The sequence below is a fragment of the Mirounga angustirostris genome, unplaced genomic scaffold, assembly GCF_029215605.1.
Source record: "Mirounga angustirostris isolate CCGP_5_RB_7025 unplaced genomic scaffold, mMirAng1.0.hap1 SCAF_17, whole genome shotgun sequence".
NCBI lineage: Eukaryota > Metazoa > Chordata > Mammalia > Carnivora > Phocidae > Mirounga > Mirounga angustirostris.
The window spans coordinates 26,432,811-26,448,217 of record NW_026991725.1 but is presented as its reverse complement, the minus strand read 5'-3'; the positions used below and the strand labels follow the sequence as shown (position 1 = coordinate 26,448,217).

At 54.4% G+C, this 15,407-nt stretch overlaps 1 protein-coding gene across 1 annotated transcript; it reads left to right on the top strand.

The window, feature by feature from the left end:
• The first annotated feature begins 9,205 nt into the window (after window positions 1-9,205).
• Window positions 9,206-12,648, top strand: KRT36 (keratin 36). Its single transcript, XM_045888051.2, has 7 exons — window positions 9,206-9,664; window positions 10,330-10,412; window positions 10,576-10,732; window positions 11,273-11,434; window positions 11,538-11,663; window positions 11,839-12,059; window positions 12,453-12,648. The coding sequence occupies exons 1-7, from the start codon at window positions 9,206-9,208 to the stop codon at window positions 12,646-12,648; spliced, it is 1,404 nt and encodes a 467-aa protein (XP_045744007.1).
• Window positions 12,649-15,407: the final 2,759 nt, after the last annotated feature.

Sequence of the window (15,407 nt, the reverse complement as noted above, 5' to 3'; positions counted from 1 at the left end):
GTGGTTTGGTTTTGTCAGCAGCTGTTTGTTGAGTGCCCGCTGTGTGACAGGCATTGTGTGGGGGACCTGGACAGAAGGGCAAAAGGTGGCGTCTGTCTTCAAGGCGCTCACGGATGGACTGACGGACGGGGCAGAGGGAGGAGACACCCCCAACAATAAGTGATTGCAACCTTCAAAGCTCAGCTCATGCTTCACCCTCTCTGGTCTCCCCCCACCACTCCCAGCATTCCCAATCTGTCCCCAAAGCCTCCAGTGCCTCCATCTGTCCCCATGTGTTGATGACCATCACAGCAATTATTGGAGAGCAGGGCGTGAGGGCCCCATGCTCTGGAGCAACATCTGTGTGTCCGGCTCTGCCACATGCTCTGTTCCTAACCCTGGCCAAGAGACTTAGCTCCTGGGCTCACTTTTGTCACCTGCCCAGCCCTGCCTCCCTGGGAGGCTAGAAAAGCAGTCCTCGGCATATAGCAAGGACTCAGTAAGAGAGCTTTCTGACTCTCTTCCCTAACCGTGAGTTCTTGCAGGGCAGTTCTTTGTAGTCCTCATCCTCATACCCAGAATGTTCTAGGAGCTCAATAAACCTGCTGGATGGAGGACGAGAGAGTGGATAAAGGCCAGCCATGGGGCTGAAAGAAGTAAGGAGGCACATTGCACTGAGATCACCCAGAGAAGGGGTGTCCCCCAGGCTGAGGGAGGGACCCGGGCCAGAGGAGCTCCTCAGAGCTGAGCCCTGTGGCCGGTCCAAGGCTTCCAGGGTCCATATCCCAGGCTTGCTGGGCCAGGAGCAGCTCCTCTCCCAGAGACCCAGGCCAAGGCTCTTTAGGGGGCAGCCCCCTCCTTTTCTGAGCTTGTGTTGAAGAGCCTAGTGGGGTTTGAGGTTAGTGGTCCATGTGGAGCAGTGAAACGAGCTGGACCCTGGGACCAGTGGGGGCTCTGGTCTGGGACCCTTTCACCCAGACCCCAGGGAGGACACTGAGAAAGCTGGGCTCCACCCAAGGGCTTCTGTGGCCCTATTGGGTGTCCCAGGGAAGCTGGGAGGGAAGCCCAGGAGGGGCTGCGCAAGCCAACCCAGGAGCCTTCCCGAACTGGGAGCAGGTGGTCACCTCAGTAGTGCTGTCTGAGGGGTGGGACTTTCCATCCGGGACTCAATTTTCTCCCCTGTCATCTGCAGGGGGTGGCCACTGGAGGGGGGACAGCTTTATCAGGGCTGCTGGGTCCATATTTCCCTCCCTGGTTCGCTAGGTGCCCCCCCCCCCCCCCCGGCTCACACCCCTGCTTCCCAGCGCTGCGGCTACGAGCGTCCGGCTAGGCTCTCTGTCATGATTGCCACTGAGCACACGTGAAGGCAAGAGATGCCACACAGAGGGGGTAAAAATAAAGGGGGGAGGAACAATATGGCTAGCACTTGACTCTTTACAGAGCTCCTTTTCATTCTTTATTTCATCTTTCTAACAAGCCCATGAGTTGGCACCGTTGTGTCCATTTTACACATCTGAAGACTGAGGACCAGACTGGTGAAGTGGCCTATCGTGAGAGCGGGGATCCGTGTGCCAGTGTGCTTTCCAAGACTGTGGTTGGCCTTCTTTCAAAGTCAGGCAATCAGCCCTGGGAATCTAGGGAAAGAAATGAGGCTCTCTTCTAAGCCCCGATGCTCAGGGGACAAAGGCATCAACCTTGGAATGTTCCTGTGGCGTCCCAATGCCCCAGAGCTGCTCAGGCTCTGGAGGCAAGCACCACCACACGGTAGGAGCTGCACAAGGGTGGCTAATTGCTGTGTTGCCTCTGTGGTTCCAGGGTCCCTGGGCCACCTTGCTCCTTACCTGCAGCAAGAGGTGCCTCCCTCTCCCTCAGGCTCCACCCCTTGGATGCGGCAGTGAACTTCTGCCCCTCCCTGATGGGGTTGCATGTCCTGCCTGGGCCCTGCAGGGGGCAGGCTCACCCCAGGAAGCAGATCAGCTCGTCTTCGGCCGCCTGCTGGGACCCACGGTGGAGGAACAGAGCCCCAGACCTGATCCTATCTGGGCTTGGTCTTGACACATGGCCCTGGCCAGTCCCCAGCCTCATGTTGGGCAGGTGGGCACTCTGGTGAACAGGGCATAGCTCAGGCTAGAACTGTAGCCCCGAGGCCCCTTGGAGGCCTCTTGTCTCTCTGCTTTGGGTGGCAACCTTTGAGGGTCCACAAAAGACCCAGAGTGTGAGACTAAGTGCCTGGGGCTTTCTGGGAAGGGGAATCTCAAGGTCCCTCCCAAGGGAAGCTTGAGGGAAGAGAAGGAAGGGGTGTCACAGGAAGGCTGTGGTCAAGGACGTGTGAATATGCACAGTTTCATCTTTCCCATGTCAGCCGCTGGGGCCCTTCTTGTTTCTCTGCCTGGGTCAGCACATCTCAGGGCTGCCGGGGGACCTGGCTCCTATTGGATGGTGTTCCTGGGCTGTTAGTGGCTGGAGTGGAGCAGGGTATGTGGGTGGCATCCCTTTGAGCAGTTCCTCTGGGAGGTTCTGCAAGAGCCGAGCACGCATCAGACTCCATCCTCCATCCTACAGAGGTTGGGAGGGATCAGGTTGGTGGGCGGGTGCTGAGACCCATACAGGCACCTGTCGGGAGTGCGAATAGGGGGCAGTTGGCAAAGAGCTGGTATTCACTCTTCTGGCCCATTTTTATGAACAGCCATAACGACTCTGTGGCTTCTTTCATCCAAGGATCTCAGACTAGTTTGAAAGTGGAATCCACAGTATAAAGCATAGTTAATTACAACCTGGAGCCCACTGTCTGGTTTGCAGACGTGCTGTCGTGAGGAGGAGATACTGAGACCAAGTGCACACCAGGCCCTGTAAATTCGGACAATGGAATCCAATTAAAGAGGGTGTTTGGGAAATTTGCTTTGTAGTTCAGTTAAGTGGCACCTGAACCAAGGGGACACGGAGACTGAGGTACCACTTCCTTCTCTCAGTGGGCTTGGCTGCGCATCTCCCACAAACCACAGGTTTCCTAGGCACATCGGGGAGAGCAGTGACAGCGCTGGAATTTTCCATAAAAGCTGGGTGGGGGGAGTTAGGGGCTGAGTGGATCTGAGCAGGAGGCCCTGGACTCTTTCAGATGGGAGCCGTCAGCCGACGCAGCTGTGCAGGAAAAGCTGGCTCCAGGTGAGGGAAGTGGGCCCTGGGATGCAAGAGGCAGAGCCTGGCGAGAGAGAACTGGAGAGGTATGGCTGAAGATGGGGGTCAGGGTGGCTCTCTGGGCCTCCTCCAAGGCCGCAGCCATTTGGAGCAGAATCCTGACGCCCCGGGCAATTGCCAACATTATACCCCAGGGGGAGAGAAAGTACCTTTGTATCTTGGGGGGGAATGAGAGTTTTGGAAGCATTCTAGGGCTGGTGAAGTGGGAATTTCAAGGCCTAATCTGGGTGAGGTCAGGGCCATGCAAAGAGCAGCAGGCTGGGAAGCCACATCCCCAGGAACCCTGGCAAGCCCTTGAGTCTCTGGAGGAGCTACCGCTCATCAGCTCTCCCGAGGCCTCTGAGCATGGGCTCTGGGCCCTTTAGAGGGCAGTCAGGGAGTGGGGAAAGACCCCCTTGATCACTTAGGGTGTGTCCAGACTGTCCTGAGCCTGGTGAGGGTAGGCAGCTGCAGAGGGTAGGTGGAGGTTTGGGACTCAGGCCGGGGGAGTGGAAATGAGCAGGGAGGGACTTGCCAAATCTTGCCTAAGAAGATCTGAGTCACCTTGCTCAAGGCAGCTGCTCTGAGGGTGGAATGTCACTGAGGTGGCCAGGACGAGAGAGAGGACAACCCAGCAGGATACATTTGAGTCCTGCTCGCTGTTGCCTGTGAGGACAAAAATGGCAGCCCTGCCCAGTTAATTTGGAATTGCAGATAGACGATGAATAATTTTTTTTTTAAAGATTTATTTATTTATTTGAGAGAGCGAGAATGAGAGAGAGAGTACATGAGAGGGGGGAGGGTTAGAGGGAGAAGCAGGCTCCTCGCCGAGCAGGGAGCCCGATGCGGGACTCGATCCCGGGACTCCAGGATCATGACCTGAGCCGAAGGCAGTCGCTCAACCAACTGAGCCACCCAGGCGCCCCACGATGAATAATTTTTAGTACAAGTATGTCCCAATATTTTTATGCATTTTTATTTGCTAAATCTGGCAAAGATATCCTTAGCAGGTCTGGAAAAAGCTCTGAGTCTCCTATCATCAAGACTAAAGAAGCGAGACCTTTCTCTGATTCTTTGGACAAGTCAAATTGGTGGCTCAAAATGTCTTAATTGAAGTTTTTTTTTTTTTTTTTCCCTCCCATAATGCTGCCTTCAACTTTGTGTACCTGTTACTGCATGTCTGCCCTAGAACCCAACAGCTGGAGGCAGATTTGGCATGAGCTTTTGATCTGGTTATTAGACACAGAATATATAGTAACTGTGCTTTTCGGGGGTGGGGGCAGGAATCCCAGGCACTTCGTTGCTTGAATAAATGGAAAAAGCAGTTGTGTGGGGGGAAGATATGAAGATCAGTGTGGGTCTCCCCATTTCTGGGTGGGTGGGTGCTGTTGTAGGGTCTAAAGAGTTGAAGCCTTGGGATCAGTATTTTTTTTAAAATTATTTTTATTGAAAATTTTTTCTTTAGAAATTTTTATTTATTTAAGTCATCTCTAAACCCAACGTGGGGCTCGAACTCACGACCCCGAGGTCAAGAGTCACGTGCTCTTCTGACTGAGCCAGCCAGGTGCTCTTAGATGCCTCTTATAGTGGGAAATTCTGCAGGACCTGTGTGTATGTGCATCAGAGATCAAGTAGGTACCAGGAGAAAGCCAGGAAGCTCAAGCTTAAGCCAGTAGGCCAGTCAGAGAAAGAGAGAGAGAGAGTGAGACATTGTGCTTCTGGAATGATCTTATTCCTTTGGGCGCCTATTTGTAGGTGACCTGGCTGCCCCATGGTCCATTGTCTTCTTCCCCTGATGTCTTTGGGGCACTGTGTGGTGGTGGCGATGGGCACCTTTTAACCACAGCCCCGAGAAGCAGGAAAAGAGGGACTCTGCTTTTGTCCTTGGGCACACTGTGATGGGCTGTGCCTGGTCCCTTCCGTTCTGAAAGGACTGGTCCACCGGGAAGGAGACTCAGGCTTGATTTCTTGGGTTGTTGCCCACGGAGAACCCTGGCTTTCAGATGGAAGCTCATTTGGGAATGGAAAAACGTCTTTTTACCAAAAAAGGACCCACAAACTCAGTGGTTGATTTTGAGCTTGGTGGCCTTCCAAGGTGGGCTTGGGAAAAGCCAGGGTGTTTTATGCTCCTGCAGCAGCATCTCCACTTCTCCTCTTGCCCCTGAAGCTGGGGCCACGGTGGGCAGAGAGCATCTTGTCAGCTCTGTAGCTCTAAAACCAGCACTTTGTGCCAGCAGGAAGTGGGGGTGGCTTTGGAAGCTGCTAGAATAAGGGTCAGAGGCCTCATCTGGGGGGGGGTCCCTGCTGCTCTGGACATAGTCCCAGCCACTGTCTTTCCTTGCACGACTGGGCTAGGCCAGTGTCCCATGAAACCAGGGCGAGTGGTTTGTGCCCTTGGTTATCGCATTTGACTGGGGCTGGACTAGATGGGTTCTTTTTTTTTTTTTTTTTTTTTTTTAAAGATTTTATTTATTTATTTGACAGATAGAGAGACAGCGAGAGCAGGAACACAAGCAGGGGGAGTGGGAGAGGGAGAAGCAGGCTTCCTGCCGAGCAGGGAGCCTGATGTGGGACTCGATCCCAGGACCCTGGGATCATGACCTGAGCCGAAGGCAGACGCTTAACGACTGAGCCACCCAGGCGCCCTCGACTAGATGGGTTCTAAGAACAGTTTTGATCTCTTAAATCCATGACACCCATTCCTATTTATCAAGCATGTGTCCATTTACTTCTTACGATCCCGTAAATGTGGTGCCTCTTGGGGAAATCTGAGGCTCAGAGTGACTGAGTAGCTTGAACTGAGGTCTGGCTGAATTCAGGCCCAGGACCCCCACTGTCCAGTCTGACACTATCCAAGCCCCTTCTTTTGCAAAGCGATGTCCTGGCTCAGTTGGCCAGAGATGTCGTTTCAGCTTGGACATGCTGGGATGCCCGCTCAACATCCTGGTGATGCTGTACCTCTGAATGGGGGCTTCTGGGGAACAGCCCCGGGAGGTGACTTAATGTGGCTTCTGCCTATGAGGGAAGGTCAGAAGGAAGCCCATGCCATAGCTCTTGTGGTGTGTAGGTGTGGAGGCAAACGGTGACCTGGGGTCCAAGGGAGTTTGCAGAGACAAAACAACAACGAGAAAAGAAACTGTGTAATGACTTGACAATCTGTAACTCTTCTTTACTCCTTTATTCTGTAGGTCAGTGGCAAAGAAGGGATGGTGGCTGTGGGGGATGATGAATGAGTCACAGACATGTCCAGGTGACTCCTGGCTCCCTGCACAGGAAATGCGTATAATGTCTGAGATGGAAGGACCTCAAGCTGGCCTTGTCTAGGCCCTTCCTGTTCAGACTGGGGCTCTGGAGCCCAGAGTGGACAGGGCTCACTCAGGGAGTTTGGGGCTGAGTTAGCCTGGAGTCCAGGCCCTCCATCCTTAGCCCAGTGTATTTTAGATTAACCTTAGAAAGAATGGTCTCGGAATAGGGACTCTATTTTGAAATAAAACCTGATGAGTGGGCACTCCTAGTTTCCTTAACACTGAACAGGTGGATTTTCTCCAGGGTTGGGCCACCAGGGGGAGTGGGGTGGGCAGATCCTTGGACCTATGCTGGGAGAGGAGCAGCTCTGTGAGTCCCGGCTTCTCTTCCCTGATACAGGTAGAGCATCTGTTCATCCTGTGGGCCTCACTTCATCCTGCGATGGTCCCGGCTCCTGTGTGGAAGAAAGTAGAGGAATTCCTCCCATGAGGCCCCCTTCACTTTTCCCTCTGAGAGAGTGGCCTTGCAGTCTACACCATGGAGAAAAGGCAGGGGACCAAGAGGGACCAAAAGCCCTTCTCTGGCCCTCTTGTCACCTGCTCCAGGAGAGGTATGTGCCTCTCTTCATAGCTTGGAAGACCCCTGCCTGGACTCTGATCCATGGTGGTCCTCCTGATGCACAGGCTGAGAGTGATGGGACATCCAGAGCAGCAGTTGCCCTGAAAGAAAACTAGCCTCATCTTCAGATATGGATGGCACAGTGGAAGGGCTTAAGAAGCCCAGAAAATGAGAACATTCATTTCCGATGCCCAGCAGCTCGACACCCCAGAGAAGAGCTGCGCCAGGGCTTAGTGATGGCAGCCCTAAGAATGAGCACCCTGTGTCATCAATGAGGTAAATCGAAGCCTGGGCGCCTTAAGGACTTGCCCAAGGGGGCCCCGGAAGGACAGGCAGACTCAGTACTAGTTTTCCTAGAAAGTAAAGGGGGTGTCTCTAGGAGGTCTGGTCAGAGCCCCATTCCCTGTCCTGATGGTCCAGTGGTTCTTAAGCGAGGGTGGTTTTGCCTCCCAGACATTTGGCAATGTCTGGAGACAGTTTGGGGTTCACACCTGGGGGAGGAGGTTGCTACTGGCATCCGGTGGTGGAATCCAGAGATGTTGAAAACATCTTACAATGCACACAAAGCCCCCACCACAAAGAATTCTGTAGTCTACGATGTTAACAGTGCTGAGGTTGAGAAACCTGGAGGCTCTGCTGGGAGAGCAGGGATGATGGGGCTGCTCTAAGAGCCTGAGGTCCCCGCTCTCGCTCCCAGGAGGGGCTGCTCTCAGGCACCCCGTCGAGGTGTCCCCTGCACTGGGCGAGGCGTGTGCATCACCGCCAACCCTCCTGAGTAATTCCAGAGAGAAGCTTATAAAGAGTTTTAAGAGGTTGCTAAATTACAACTTCAGAAGCACATAAATGCTTCCATAAACGCCAGCCTTGCAAACCAAGTCTGTGTGGGAGAAGAGCGAGCAGGTTGCCCGAGCCTTGGGAAATCCCACTTTGTGAGGCGGAAGAAGGAATTTACCTGTGGTGGTGAATTCTCAGGTGCTCCTCCCAGCTTGCTTAACTACAGTGCTTCGTTTGTTCTTATTCCTTCCCTGTCCAAAGAGTCTGCATGAGCCATCTCTGGTCTTCTGCATCGACCCATTTCTCAGGGACTGGGGGGTCAGTGTAGGCTGCCTCAGGATCCTGATTCTACTCTCCTAGGCTCAGAGACCTGCAGGTCACAAAGGAAACCACCCTCCAAAGCAGCCCCTTTGGGGGCTCACATTCATGATCCTCTGCTGGCCACAACCATAAACCATCATCAAAGACTGTCCCGTGTAAGCAGTATAGTGCACAATGGCTTTCAAAAACACTTTGACTTCTATTCTGTTTGATTCTCCTCGTATCTGTGTGAGGCAGGCAGGGTAGGCTGATGACCTCCGCTGTCCTGATGAGGACACTGAGGCATGCCAGAGAGTGACATATACTCACATCACAGGGCAGATGAGCCACAGAGCCACCATTTGGACCTAGGTCTCGGGTCCCTAAATTCTGTGTGCCTGCACTTGCCCTTGGTTTTATGAGAGAAGCGGTGGGACAAGAGTGTAGGATTTGGGGTCTGAGAGCCCTGGTCTCAGTTCCAGGCTCTGTCACTCAACTGCCTGTTCACCTTGAGCAAGCTTGTTTTTAGCCATTCGGCGTCTCTGTTTCCATGTCGGTGGAATGGAGACAGATTGGCCACCTCCCAGGATTACTGTGAGGTGTAAAGGACGTAACCAGGACTCTGGCACACAGTAGCCCCATGAATCGTAGCCCTCTTTGCTCCCTTTTAACCATCCCAGGGGCCCAGGCGTCCCTGAGCACCTGTGAGCACTGGGGAAGTGGATGGGGGTGACAAGTGGATGGGGGTGACAAGTGGGCAGACCGGGATGCTCAGGGGAAGGCACAGCAGAGAGAGCAGGAACCAAATGTCATTTGTGAGGCCACTCCCGATTTATGGGATCTGGTGCAAGGACTTTGAAGAGGCAATAAAATTCATATTCTGCCAGGAAATGACAATAGACAAGAGTCCTGACTTAGCAAACAAAATTAAAAAAAATTTTTAATAAGGTAAGAAATTCTGGATAGGTACCAAAAATCACATTCTAATGAGATTAGCTTTCCCAAGAGTAACATGCCAACACCCCATGGAGAGTGTATATAAATACTCCAGAGAGGCCTTGAGAGCCTAGAACCTGAGCTCCTTGCTAAGCTGCAACCTTCCTCTGCTAGGATCATGGCCACCCAGGTCTGCTCCCCCGTCTTCTCCTCTGGATCTGCCAAAGGCCTGTGCGGCCCAGCAGGTGGCCTCTCTTGGGTGTCCTCCGTCCGCTCTGTGGGCTCCTGCAGGGTACCCAGTCTTGCTGGTACTATGGGGTCCGCCTCCTCCGTCAGGCTGGGCCTGTCCAGCCACGGGAGCTGCTTCCCTGGCTCCTACCTGTCCGCTGGGTGCCACCCCTCTGGCTTTGTTGGGAGTGGGGGCTGGTTCTGTGAGGGCTCCTTCAATGGCAGCGAGAAGGAGACCATGCAGTTCCTGAACGACCGCCTGGCCAACTACCTGGAGAAGGTGCGCCAGCTGGAGCGCGAGAACGCGGAGCTGGAGAAACGCATCCGGGAGTGGTACGAGTCTCAGATCCCATACATCTGCCCAGACTACCAGTCCTATTTCAAAACCATCGAGGAGCTCCAGCAGAAGGTAACGGGGACCCGGCCCCTCTCCAGCATCCCCAGCCCTGGGTGGGGGGGTTGTCATCCCAAGGGACTACCCACTGATGGTAGCTCTTGGGGAATTCTCTGTCCAGGGCAAGCTCTTCTGTCTGGGGTTCTGGTTTCCTGGGGGACCCAGACCTCTGTGTGAGTCTTTTGCTTGCTTATAACTATGCCAGCCATCCTTCTCCTCCCCTCACTGTCTCAGCTGTAGGAAGAGCAATAACCTATACTCAGCCCCTACTGGATGCAGGCACTGTGCCTGATGCTTTGTATCCATTGGATTATTTATTCCTCATCTTGGAGAGATGGGTATTACTGGACCCATTCAACAGATACAGAAGTTAAATATCAGGGAGATTCAGCCACTTGCCCAAGATTGCACAGCCTCTGAGTGCTAGATGCAGAATCTGAATCCGGGTTGACCTGTTCTTTCCGCCTTGCTCTGAGACAGCCCACTGTGTCACTCTGGGGCCTACTTCTAGGGATGCCCCTCCTGGACTGATGCTCCCTCCATACCTGGGCTCAGGGCTGGGGCTGCTGAGGGTACTGGTGGTTCTTAGATACATGGCCTCTGTGAGCTGGGTGATTCCCTCCCACCCACTCCACACTGCTGGGCCTTTCCTAGCTCATGGGTTGCCCCTTGTTCCTCAGATCCTGCTGACCAAGGCTGAGAACACCAGGCTAGTCCTGCAGATCGACAACGCCAAGCTGGCTGCTGACGACTTTCGGACCAAGTGAGTTTGGCCGGGGGATGCGGGCGCCTCCTCTCCCTGCACATCTTTGGGGGCAGCTCTCCGTTAGTTTCAGAGAGGCCTGGAGAAGCCCCCGCATTTCCAGGGCTTCCCCGATTTCTGTGCTCAGCACCAGCGCTCAGCTGCTGACCGTGCCCTTGCACAGGTATGAGATGGAGCTGTCCATGCGGCAGCTGGTGGAGGCCGACATGAGTGGCCTGCGCCGGATCCTGGACGAGCTGACCCTGTGCAAGGCTGACCTGGAGGCCCAGGTGGAGTCCCTGAAGGAGGAGCTGCTGTGCCTCCAGAAGAACCACGAGCAGGTGAGGCTGGTGCCGTGCGACCTTCCAGTGTTTCGCATCCAGCAGGGAGCCCCTGGTGACCCTTGGGCACAATGACGGTGACCACTGCTCCCGCAGGAACTCCAGCTGGCATTTGTTGACGATGGCGTACTGCATGCCAGGAGCTATCTGAAACACTTTGCATTTTGTTCTCACTTCATTTCATCCTCACACCCGTCCCATTTCACAGATGAGAAAAATGAGGCACAGAGAAGTTAAGTCACTTGCCTAAGGTCACACAGATCCCACACTCCTGCCCATGACACTAAATCTCCCTCTGGATGCTAGTGCCTGATAACACTTATTCTATTTGCCTGACATTTGCATCATCTCATTTTACTCTCCTGAATCTGCAGAGGAGGTAGGTATATGTCCATGAGGGGACCGAGGCTCAGAGAAGTTAAGATCCTGTCTGAGGTTACACAGCCGGCCCCTGAGGGAGGAGGATTTGAACCCAGCCACCTGAACCCTCAATCCAGCTTCCTTTCCACAACCTTATGCCATCGTGCCTCCTCTCTGCAGGAAGTCAACGTACTCCGTTGCCAACTCGGGGATCGACTGAATGTGGAGGTGGATGCCGCCCCCCCAGTGGATCTCAACAAGATTCTAGATGATATGAGATGCCAGTATGAGGCCCTGGTGGAGAATAACCGTAGAGACGTGGAGGCTTGGTTCAACACCCAGGTGGGGCTGGGGCCACTCGGGACCACAGGCTCCTGGAGCAGGGGCTCTCCTTGAAAGGAGCTTCACTCGGTCTGACCGTGCTCTGGGCCCTCTTGTGTTTCAGACCGAGGAGCTGAACCAGCAGGTGGTGTCCAGCTCGGAGCAGCTGCAGTCCTGCCAGGCGGAGATCATCGAGCTGAGACGCACGGTCAACGCCCTGGAGATCGAGCTGCAGGCCCAGCACAGCATGGTGAGTCGCCTCTGCCTGAGGGACCGGCCACAGCCCCTGGCAAGCCCTGACCCACCAGCCTCAGCACAGGGCTTATCCTGGGGCGTGATCACGAGGGATATGCAGACACCCAGAGCTACCGGGCTCTGGGTGGGACTCCTTCCCATGAACAGCTCTTCCTCTTTTCCCCTTACAGAGGAATTCCCTGGAATCCACCCTGGCAGAGACCGAGGCCCGCTACGGCTCCCAGCTGGGCCAGATGCAGTGCTTGATCAGCAACGTGGAGGCCCAGCTGGCTGAGATCAGGTGTGACCTGGAGCGGCAGAACCAGGAGTACCAGGTGCTGCTGGACGTCAAGGCCCGGCTGGAGTCAGAGATCGCCACCTACCGCCGCCTGCTGGAGAGTGAGGACTGCAAGTGAGTGGCTGTGCGCCCCGGAGAGCGAGGTGTGGGGACAGGGCTTCCTGGACCAGCCCTTGGGGCCTCGGAGAGGGTGTCAGTCCCTGCAGAGGCTTTTGCGCAGATGACAGGGATTGATCCAAAGCCTTTCTCTAGAGATCCTTTCTTGTCCCAGCTTGGTCATCACAGGGTCACAAGCCACCCCCCCCCCCCATAGTGTTTCCCCAACCATCGTGCTTGGCTGGGGGTTCCTCGTCCTCCTCCCTGCAGCCCTTGGGGGTTTCAGAGGCACTGAAGCCATTCGTTGTTGTCACCCACCTGTAATCACTCTATCCCCTAAATCTGTTGAACAGGAATCTCAGTCCCATGCCCCGATGCCAGATGCACTCTGATCTGATTTCATTTCCTCAGGCTGCCTGTGCACCCTTGTGCCACGGAATGCAAGCCTTTGGTTAGGGGACCTTACGTCTCAACTGGGCCCTGTGCTCCAGCTGGGCCCAGCGGCCCGGCTCCCCAGGTCAGCACCCAGATCCGCACCATCACCGAGGAAATCAGAGACGGGAAAGTCATTTCCTCCAGGGAGCACCTGCAGCCCTGCCCGCTGTAGCCAGCACACTGCAAGGACATGCCTATGGCTCTCGGCTCTAAACGACCCTCCATTCCCTAGAGGGGCTCCCCGCTCAGCAGATTTTTTTCTACCAAAATACTTCTTATATTGTGTTTCTGGACTTAACTGCTTTTATGCTATGCAAAACTAGGTTCCCCTGGACATAGACCCAATAAAGTGTGTTCTCTTGGTATTGCAAACTTGACTGTCTATTCTCGTGAGGTTAGTTAGTGGGGATGTTTGATCAAGCGTCACAGTAAAGCTACGGGTTTGGGTTTCAGGTCTGTCTTCTTTGGGTCTGAGTGGTAGGAAGTGACAGGATGATAACATATTTAAAAATAGGGATACCTTGGGCCCTGGCCCTCAGGAAGAGATGGACATTGTCATTACCCACAGGCTCAGCCCTGCCCATGGGTACCCACCTGGGGCGGCCCCGCAAGGGGCAAAGGCTCCCAAGCCAGGCCTCCTTCGTTGCCCTGCCTGGATCTGGGGGTTCCCTCTCCTTCCCTTCAGCTTCTCCTCCTTTGTCCCGCTTCCACCACCCTGCTGCCTCACCCCCAGGCCTGACACTGGTGACAGTTCAGGAGAGGGGTTTCCAGGACCAACCAGGGAGAGGCAAACCGCAGGCTGCCAGCCTGGGCTGACCACCTCTGGGAGGGGAGCTGGGCAATGAAGGCAGGAGGGCCAGGTGACTCCCTGTCCCCAGTGCCGGGTACAGGGCTGAAGTGAAGGGCGGCAGGGACAATGACGTGTGGGGGGGGTCAGACATGGAGCAGGGGGAGGGAAGCTCACTGTAGGGCAGAGGTCAGAGTGCCCCGAATTCTACTGGCCGAGCTGTGACCTTCCAGGCGTCCAGCCTAACTGCGCCGGGCCCCGGACACCCCTCTGAGCAGAGAACCATGGCCTGTGAGAAGTCTGAGGGCCCCACGCCTTCTTTGTCCCCCTGATTTATTCTTTAGTGGAGACCACAGACCCAGAGAGGACAGCAGCTTGCTCCAGGCCATACAGCAGTGAGTGGCAGAGAAGAGGCCATTGTCCGGCCATTCTGATTCTGACGCTGGTGCTCTTCCCAGCACATCATGTCTCACCCCACCCCGCCAACCCGAATCATTACTACCTGCTGGACAAAGTCAGAGGGGCAGCCCTACCCGGCCCTGCTTCTCTCTGTGCTCCACACTCCTGCTCTGGGGCTTGAGGTCTGCCTCTCCCCATTCTGGCCTGAGGCTCCGGAGGGGAGGGGTGGGCGGCCGGGGCTGCACAGAGCGCGTCCCACCCGTTTGCTGGTGCATGGAGACCAGCCAGGGATGGGGCCGTGACTGAGCCTTCCGACTACCACTCAAGCTGCCCTCCTCCTGCTGTTGTAGGCAGACAGACCGCGCAGGGTTGTGTCCCGACAAATAGTCACAGTCAACTCCTCCCACTGCCCAGCGCGTTCCCTTTGTGGGCGCACTCGACAGTGTATGGGGTGCCTCATCTCTGCCCCGTGGGATTGTGGGTGCTTTCTTTATGCAGCTTTGTCTAGGTTTTTATGAAATTTTTAGAGTATCTGCGCTGGTTAAGGAAGCCCTCCTATTCTCAACCTCGCACCCACCCTTGACTGGGTTCCAGCTTAAATCGCTCACTGCTGTGCAGACCAGACCTTAGCGCTGCTGGGGGCCTGCACTTGGCACCGTGAGTGGCAGGCTTAGGACGCCCTCTCAAGCCTTTTGATGCCCATGTCATTGCTCTTTTCTTGAAGGCAAGAGAGAGATGATATAAAACATTACATTTTATCAAATTTCTCCAGAGTGAACATAATCCTTTCTTTCAAGGTGGTTCTGATCTTGTTTATATACTTTGCCAAGATGCCATCTGGCTCATTGACACACACTCAGATCAATTAGTCAGTCAACAGATATGTACCGAGCACCCCATGCATGAAAAACCCTGTGCTAACGCAGGGGCACGTCTAGGGAGAAGTGGGGGTGCCCGGGAAGCAGCTGGACCCAATGTGGGATCACAGGACTTGTCCTCAAGAAACTGATGGCCCAGCTGGCCCAGGCATGGCAGGTGTGGGTATGGCGCAGGCTCTCAGGTTCTCAGGACAGGGAAAGGTCACTGAGAGCTAGGGATTTCGGGGAGATTTGGAATTAATGGGGGCCTTGAAGGATGGGCAGAGCAGGAAGGAGGAAGGCAAAGGGTATTTTAGAGCATGGCCATGGCATGTTCTGGGGACAGTGCAGACCCCATCTCAGCAGAGTGCACAGGTCCTGGAGGGAAAGTAATTCGGATACTTACTAAGCAAGATTGGTTCCTGCCGATAAGGGGTTCCAGGTAATTATTTCATCCTAATAAAAAGAGTGCTAAGGAAGAATGGAAATAGCCCAGAATGATTTAGAGGCTACTTCATAGCTTTAAAAATATTACTTATATGTTTTTTTAAAAGATTTTTTTATGAGAGAGAGAGCACGAGCAGGGGGATGAGCAGAGGGAGAGGGAGCAGAGAGAGAATCTCCAGCAGACTCCCCGCTGAGCACGGATTCAGATATGGGGTTCGATCTCAGGACCCTGAGATCATGACCTGAGCTGAAACCGTGAGTTGGATGCTCAACTGACTGAGCCACCCAAGTGCCCCTAAAAATATTACTTATATGTTTTATAAAATTACCTAAAAAAACTTACCAAGAATTTTTACCTATGCCCTCAGCATAGAATCGGCTTATGGGCCTCTCTCCCTCTGGCAGAATTGCTTTTGGCCCAGAGAACAGTTTGTTAGTGTT